Raw genomic sequence first — 8,856 nt, forward strand, 5'->3', positions numbered from 1 at the left:
CGTTCAATTGAACGAATGATAAAGGGGGCTAAGTTTCGTTAAGCTGGGGCAAATCACTGCGATTTGGGAGTCTTGAAAACTGGCCGAACACGTTTGCTGAAATTTGACATGTATATGTACCAGAATGCGATCTACCTGTTGGCGTAGGCGTTATACCTGGGAAAAATCAAGTTTTCGAGTATTTTGCGTTTAAATATTTTTTATGGGAAACCACACGCGCTAAGATAAACATAGTGACGTCACGTCATAAAAGCGCTTAGGCTAGCTTCCATCTTGTTAAGAAACAAAGTAACTGGCTTGTTCTCATTGAGTCGTGGGTTCCCTTTGTGTCGTGGTTATAGAGATCGCGTGAAATCACTTGAAAGAAAGTTCGCAGGCGCTGCAGTTCGTTCCGGTAAAAAGTTTGACAGAATCGGCGTTCATTTTACAGATCGAAAATGCGTCAAAAACAGGTAAATAATTCAATTAACCATAACCCGATTCATTTTTATACACAAATAAACACTATTTCTACCCTTATATTGTTTCTAAGTAACACACAATCCCATATTTATGAGTATTTCCCATGTTACATCGTCTGTTGACATTTTTACACAAATGACGGTCTGCGCATGCGCGAAGCACTTGCTGTAAACACACTCTGGATCAGCAGACGATTTATTTCATAAATCAATCTCTGGGTTAATGGTCGCCATCTTTCGAACTACTTTCAAAAGAACAACAACAACAATAACAGTAGAAGACAAGTTTAATTGCGAAAAGTTGAAAAATTTAGTACATGTGTCACGGTTGTTGAGTGAAATAGTGTTATTTTCAACTGTGTATGAAGCATGTGAACTGGTAGTGGAATAACCGAATTGTTGGTGGAAATGGAATTTAGAAATATATATCTAATAATTCATCATCGTGTAGAATTATCATCAGCATCATTTCTGTGGAACATTGCACTATTCAAAATACAAGTGTTTCATAGATATGGTGCTTTTGACATAGTTCACTAACCATCAAGACTGAAATGATTCATGCATACAGGTAAAGTACATAATTGAATTTGTGCAGAATGTTTATTTTTTACAAATTATTATTTAATTTGACCAATTTATTTAAGATTGATGGCACTGAAACTCAAAGTCTAAAGCTTAGTAAGACACTTAAGCCAGTTTTCTGAGAAGAAACAATACTTGTTCAGAGTATAGCAGGCTCATGCGGCCTCTGGTTTATTTATTTTGCCTCGGCCTTTAACCTGGGTCGCTTTGATTTCAGGTGTTTAGCCCCCATATCAACAAGGCTCTTGACCCTATATGTAGTTATTCATATTGTTTAAAGATTTTGAGAACCCTCACTCGGTGCCAGTGGGGATAAAACAGGGACCTTCTTATAGCTAGATGAATGCATCAAATATGCCAGCAACACTTTATAATCAATAACTTTATAATTGATGATTCTGCTCATTTAATTACATTACTAATGTACCAAAACAATGTGAAACACATGTTTATGCCCCCAAAGGAGGGCATATAGTGATCGCACTGTCCGTATGCATGTGTATATGGACAAGGCCTTCCCATACACACACAAATTTTGACCCCTTTGACCTTGAACTTAGGGTCGGCGTTTAGGTTTTAAAAAATGCTCATAACTTCTATTAAAGCGTTTATCGGGGGCGTATGTCATCCTACGGAGACAGCTCTTGTTTTTGCTAGTGTCCTCTGCACAAACCATGATATATCTGCATATATGCATCCAACCAAATCAGTAAAACTATTTGTCACTTAATTACAGTAAACTTATTGCATGTTAACTTTTCAACAATATATATATACATGTATATATTATTATATATAACAGATCTTGAAAAAAACACACATCAAACTTCAAATTGATTTAGTAAATTATAGGCTTTACTTGGTATTGTGACATTGACACCACTCATGCATGCGACTATACAATTATACAACTATGGAACACATTATTTATGAGAAATTCCAATACATCAACATATCGTCTCAGATTTAAGGCAGATAATCTAGTGCTTTTTTTGCTGCCATTTTTACTATTACACATATTTTCATTTTATGTTATGATGCATTGATCTTGTTTCTTAATTGACCAAGCAATCATGTTAAACTTTTGAAGAAAGATGTTGTCTGATAAATATAGAAAATATAATCACTACAAAGTGAACAAAATTCAGTTGACTACTGTGACCAACAAAGATTTGCCAAAGAGCAATTCAGATCATGATTTAAATTAAATACAAGTAATATGAAAGTCTGCCTATTGGATCCCAGTTAAGACTTATTTGTCAAATCTGAACATTAATTTTCCCTTAGCCATGTAGAATTGGGGACTAAATACCATTAAGTCATGTAAAAAGGAGCAGGGTATAGCACGCTGCTATTAATCTCTTGAGCTTTCACATGAATTTTACGGGCAATTTTCATACAACAAATGATATTATATAGTGTAATGATAAAGCATTATGAGCACAAATTATATCTCTTACTAGTGGTGCAAAAATCTATTAAGTGTCATATTTTAAAAGAAAATTTATATAAAAAGGTATTATTAATTGTTAAAACGTTATAAAAGGTTATTTCAATTCACTAAAGCATTTAATTACAAGAACAAGTGCATTTTATGTCCATTACAATACATGTAACAGTATTGGCATTGTATTTATCTGCATTTGATGTATTTAATACACTTAAAAATGCAGACAAGACACACTTCTAACAGAAACAAATGTATTTTTTTCTGCATTTTTCCAGCATTAATACTCTTCAAGTGTATTTTTATCATCCCAAATACACTTTACCAGGAAAAAGGTATGTTAAAATGCATTTTTAGTTTGTTTTAAGTATATTTTCAAATGCATTAAGACACTCTTTTCTTTTGCAAAAAATGTTGAACAAAAACTTGAAAATATTTAATATACTAAAGTGTTGTAATAATTAAAGTTTTGTATGAGCATCAAAAACAGTGTCAAATTCATACCAGTGCCTATTTAGTAGCAGTAGGCCTTATATGGTCTACTTGTGGTAGAAATAATGCATTTTGTATAATACAACATACATAAATTAAAAAATATAGCTGCCCATACAGTTCAATACAATGTTCAATTAACTACACTATGCAAAGTTGAAATATGACATCAAGCTTGGAATAATCTTTTCAATAATGAATAATATGCTGTTTTAATTTATAAGTGAAATAGACACTTGCATATAAAAACTGATTTTACATCAAAACTAAATGTTTAATTTGATTTTTAGCTCCACTGGCCAAAGGTCATGTGTCCATCGTGCATCCATGCATAAACTTTTCCTTTAAACATCTTCTCCTAAACTACTGGTCCAATTCTGATGAAATTTCTTAGGAATGTTCCTGGGGTGAACCTCTTTCAAATTTGTTCAAATTATGCCCCTGGGGTCAAATTTGACTCTGCCCTGGGGGTCACAAAATTGAAAATTTGCTTAAATAAGGCCTATTTTGTGAAAACTTTCAAAATCTCCCGTCCATAAGCATTGGGCCTAGGGCTATCAAATTTGGTATGTAGAGACATCTAATAGTCCTCTACCAAATTTGTTCAAATTATACCTCTGGGGTCAAATTTGACCCTGCCCCGGGGGTCTCAAAATTGAACATATGCTTATATAGGGTATATTTTGTGAAAACTTTACAAATCTTCTCGTCCATAACCATTGGGCCTAGGGCTACCAAATTTGGTATGTAGTGGCATCTTATAATCCTCTACCAAGTTTGTTCAAATTATGCCCCTGGGGTCAAGTTTGACCCTGCCCCGAGGGTCACAAAATTGAACATATGCTTATATAAGGCCAATTTTGTGAAAACTTCAAAAAAATTCTTGTCCATAACAATCCGGCCTAGGGCTATCAAATTTGGTATATAGTGACATCTAATAGTCCTGTACCAAATTTGTTCAAAATTAATCCCTAGGGTCAAATTTTACCCTGCCCCGGGGGTCACAAAATTGAACATATGCTTATATAATACCTATTTTGTGATAACTTAAAAAAAATCTTGTCCATAACCATTAGGCCTAGGGCTACACAATTTGGTATGTAGAGACATTGTATAGTCCTCTACTTAGTTTGTTCAAATTATGCCCCAGGGGTCAAATTTGACCCTGCCCCGGGGGCCACAAAATCAATTATATGCTTATATAGTGCCTATTTTGTGAACATTTTAAAACTCTTCTTGTCCTTAACCATAAGGCATAGGGCTACCAAATTTGGTATGTAGTGACATGTTATAGTTCTCTACCAAGTTTGTTCAAATTATGCCCCTTGGGTCAAATTTGACCCTGCCCGGGGTCACAAAACTGAACATACACTTATATGGGGCCTATTTTGTGAAAACTTTTTAAATCTTGTTGTCCATAACCATTGGGCCTAGGGCTACCAAATTTTGTATGTAGTTACATCTAATAAACCTCTACCAAATTTGTTCAAATAATGCCTCTGGGGTCAACTTTGACCCTGCCCCGGGGGGGGGGGGGGTCACAAAATTGAATAAACGCTTTTAAAGTGCCTATTTTGTGAAATCTTTAAAATCTTCTTGTCGAAAACCATTTGGACTATGGCTACCAAATTTGGTATGCAGTAACATCTTATAGTCCTCTACCAAGTTTGTTCAAATTATGCCTTTTGGGTCAAATTTGATCCTGAACCGCATGTCACAAAATTGAACATTATATACGCTTATATCTTGCTTATTTTGTGAAAACTTAAAAAATATTCTTGTCCTTAACTCTAGGACCTAGGGCTACCACATTTTGTATGTAGTGAGATATAGTAGGCCTCTACAAAGTTTTCTCAAATTATGCCCCTGGGGTTAAATTTGACCCAGCCCAGAAGGTCACAAAAGTGTACATGTGCTTAAATAGGGCCTATATTTAAGTATTTGCACATGCAGAGAAATTTGTTTCAACCTTTTTTCAGCAGTGGAGCAATACAGGGCCATCATGGCCCTCTTGTTTAAATACTCAAAAAATGAAACCAGTTTCATGCTTGCATGAACACAGTTTATAAATGCTGTGAGAATTATAAAATATGTAAGTACTATAAATACAAATGCCAGGGAAAAGTGCTTTTTGTACTAAAAAATTTGAATGAATATTACAATAATACATTCTGAATACTTAGTATGTAATAAACAGTTTTGTCTGAGAAAATCACTAAATTTTATATATTTATTCAAATTCACATAAATCATATTTCAAAAAACATAATTACATTGTACTTCAAATCCTTTCACACAATACTGAAAAAAATGCACAGTTTCTGATTGTTATTGATTCTTTATTAATTTATACATGTACCATTTTTTAATCTTGATGCATCCTCAATTGTATAATGCTCTGGGTCACTGGTGTGATCCCCAGTGTGGGAGCATTCTTAAGAAATCTCCAAGAGACACCTAAGTACTGGTTCTAGGCCCAGGAAACGAACTCAAGAGCATTTTACATACATGTACGTAGTTAGTACTTTAAATTTAATCGAACTAAAAATGGGTTAAAACTAACAACTGAAACCCTTATTAATACATTTTATTTTGAATCAAGCAAATGTGCAAATTCATTAAAAATAATGAGTAAAATTTAAAAATTCTACTTTAAAGTAATCATGATAATTTAGATCTTAAGAATATTTAATGATGATAATGATACAATTATATATTCCCTAAATGATAAAAATAAAACATGTAATGTTAATTTATGAAAAAAACGTTTTAATTTTATCATGGTAATTACAACTAGATACAGGCAATTAGATCAGAAACGTGCATTAATTATATTAATGAACAACCCAGACATTTGTAGTGATTTATGGTCACTATTTGATTAACGTTCTATACATGACCTGTCATAAAAGGTATTTTTTAGCCAGTATTACAATCGGCAATGATAGTCTGTATTGCATACATATTCCAACGTCTATTATCGATTCGCTTCCTCAAACTGAACAAATATTTAATGTTTACATCGCGAAACGTAATGCATCTAGTTTCACTTTCGGTTTGGTTGGTTTTGTAAACACCGTAATTTCATCTTAAAAATTGGATGATAGGGTGATTAAATAATAATGGAAAAGTAAATCGCTTGGATAATAGGTCAAAATGCAACACAAATGAACGTTAATAGTGCTATTAATATCAAAGTTTCGGTAAAAAGTTTGGCGCTAGTTCAACGCGCATCGTATATAGCCTCATAACAATAGACTGACAACCTTTTGGGTAGTAAAGTAGTAATACAAGGCAATATGGCGACCGTTAGCCACGAGGCCTATCTTACGGAGGAATCCGAGATAGCCGATGTATCACGATTGTAAAGTTTAGGTCACACTCAACAAATTGTTCCTTAATTGAATTGTTAAAATCAATTAAGAAACAATGGGTTCACTTTGAGAATTCCAATGAAACACATTTTGTTTTTATTTTTCAGAAACAACCTATCAGACTGATGAAATGCAAGGCATATTCTAGGGAAATGATGATGAGTGCATACAAGGCAGTGAAAGATGACCATTTGCCAGTTGATAGAGCAGCAATCATGTATGGTGTGCCAAAACAAACACTGAGGGACAGAGTGTTGAACAAAGTCAAGATCAGCTCAAGGTGGGGAAAAGATTCATTATTCACCTATGAAGAAGAAGAACTGCTTGTTAGCCACCTGGAAGGGTTGGCCCAGGTTGGGTATGGCATTAATCGCTCTCAGTTGAACATTCTTGCAGGTGATTTGGCTGTGAAACTGGGTAGACGTTTAACTGAATCCAAACTAAGCAACAACTGGTATTATGCCTTCTTGAGACGATGGACACACAGGCTGAAAGTCATTAAACCAAGGGGTCTTTCATCAACAAGAGCAGCCGCTGTCACACAGGAGAATATTGACAGCTACTTCAGGGATTTGGATGCTATTCTTACCAAGTACTCCCTGAAGTGTAAGCCACATCTAATTCATAATCTGGATGAGACTGGCATTCAGCCAGAGCATCGACCATTAAAGGTAATCACATGAGTTTCGTCAAGCAAAACTCAAGCTGTCACCTCTCCGAATACAGGCACCACAACCATTATAGCGTGCGTTAATGCGGCCGGAACAGCACTACCCCCTTACTATGTGTTCAAGGGAAAACGGACAAACGATGACCTATTGAAAAATGCAGCAGTTGGTGCCAACTACGCCATGTCGGATTCTGGATGGGTAAACGGGGAGGTATTGATAAAGTACCTTGAAGAACACTTTCTGAAATTTGTTCAACGAGGATCAGGTGACATTTCCCAACCTATACTGCTCATATATGATGGCCATGCTTCACATGTCTCCATTGACATAGTCAACTGAGCAAGAGAGCACAATGTCATACTGTTTGTGCTACCCCCACACAGTTCTCATGCCCTCCAACCATTGGACATTACATGTTTTGGGCCGTTCAAGTCTATTTTCCACAATGAATGCCATCTATACATGGCTAAGCAGAGGGGAAGAGTCATTACAAAATATGACATAGCTGACTTGTCCGGGAAGGCATACTTAAAATCCATGACACCAGCAACAATCCAGTCTGGATTCCGGAAAGCTGGCATATTGCGATTTGATCCGACAAAAGTACCAACAGAAATGATAGTGCCGTCTAAATCATTCCCCAAAATCATTCCAGAATTGCCAATTAGTACCATGAAAGAGCTCCTAGATGAAAAGTTAATGGAAACAGCTCCAAAAGCCAAACTTGAAAAACCAAAAGCTAATAAAAATAAGACACAGGACAAAAAGAAGAAACCAAAAATGGGTGGAAAGGCCATTACAGAAGACTCTACATACTTTCTGCTGCTAGAATACCAACAACAGAGAGAAGAAAATAGCACAAAAGAAAAAAACAATTAGATCAAAACAAAATTTACACAAATCCCCCCAACCAAGCACCAGCAAAGGAAATATCGTGGACTCTGACATTGAAAGCGAAATTGAAGACGAAGATCCAGCTAACAACTGTTGTATATGCAAGAAGTTTTCACCGCCAGGATTGGATCAGTGTGATGAACTTGTGATCGTCAAATGGGCCCAGTGCACAGCGTGTGGTCATTGGTGCCATCTGCGATATTGTTTACAGATCAGAGTAGTGCGCCGGCTATCTGATTTCTTCTGTCCGCATTGTGCTGAAAGAGAGTGTTAAATCTATTGACAGTTACTTCATCTGTTAGGTTGTTTAAATAGTATTTTTATTAAATTGTTATGGATCAGTTAATTTCATTCCATCAGTATGTAATGTTTATAATTGTTCTTGTTGTTGTGTAAATAGTAAGTGACTAACAAGTAATTATTGAGTTTATGCAAAACAATGACTTTTGCATATTTGTCAATAAAATCAATTGTGAAGATATTTTGCAATTACTGTTTATTGACTTTTCTTGCATTAGTTTTATTAACAGAATTTTGCTGTTTTAATTCTTAATTATTGATCAAATAATTTTTTGTCATTTAAATTATTTATTGTTATAGAAAATAAAATTGCATATGTATTTCAATAAAATTTTATGATTATTGTTTGAAATAAATTAGTTATAAAACACACACACACACACAATAAAACACTAACTTGGTTTGCATATTACATTCAATAAAGAATGTAACCTGCAGTTTATATTGCATTAGTGTGTTTACAGCATGACATATTTGCTTACATACAACAGCCAATCAGAATCCACGACTCAATGAGAACGTATTTCCAAGATGGCCGCTTGACATGATGTAAACAAAACAAATAGTTAGACGTTTTTGTATTCGTTTTAAATCAGCGAAAGTATCCAAATTGATTAACAAAGGGTTATACT

The 8,856-nt window shown here is 34.8% G+C and overlaps 1 protein-coding gene across 1 annotated transcript; it reads left to right on the forward strand.

The window, feature by feature from the left end:
• Nucleotides 1-373: 373 nt before the first annotated feature.
• Nucleotides 374-7,410, forward strand: LOC127846771 (uncharacterized). Its single transcript, XM_052378279.1, has 2 exons — nucleotides 374-452; nucleotides 6,467-7,410. The coding sequence occupies exons 1-2, from the start codon at nucleotides 438-440 to the stop codon at nucleotides 7,040-7,042; spliced, it is 591 nt and encodes a 196-aa protein (XP_052234239.1). The 5' UTR covers nucleotides 374-437; the 3' UTR covers nucleotides 7,043-7,410.
• The last annotated feature ends 1,446 nt before the right edge of the window (nucleotides 7,411-8,856 follow it).

The sequence above is a fragment of the Dreissena polymorpha genome, chromosome 9 (genome assembly GCF_020536995.1).
Source record: "Dreissena polymorpha isolate Duluth1 chromosome 9, UMN_Dpol_1.0, whole genome shotgun sequence".
NCBI classification, from domain to species: Eukaryota; Metazoa; Mollusca; class Bivalvia; order Myida; family Dreissenidae; genus Dreissena; species Dreissena polymorpha.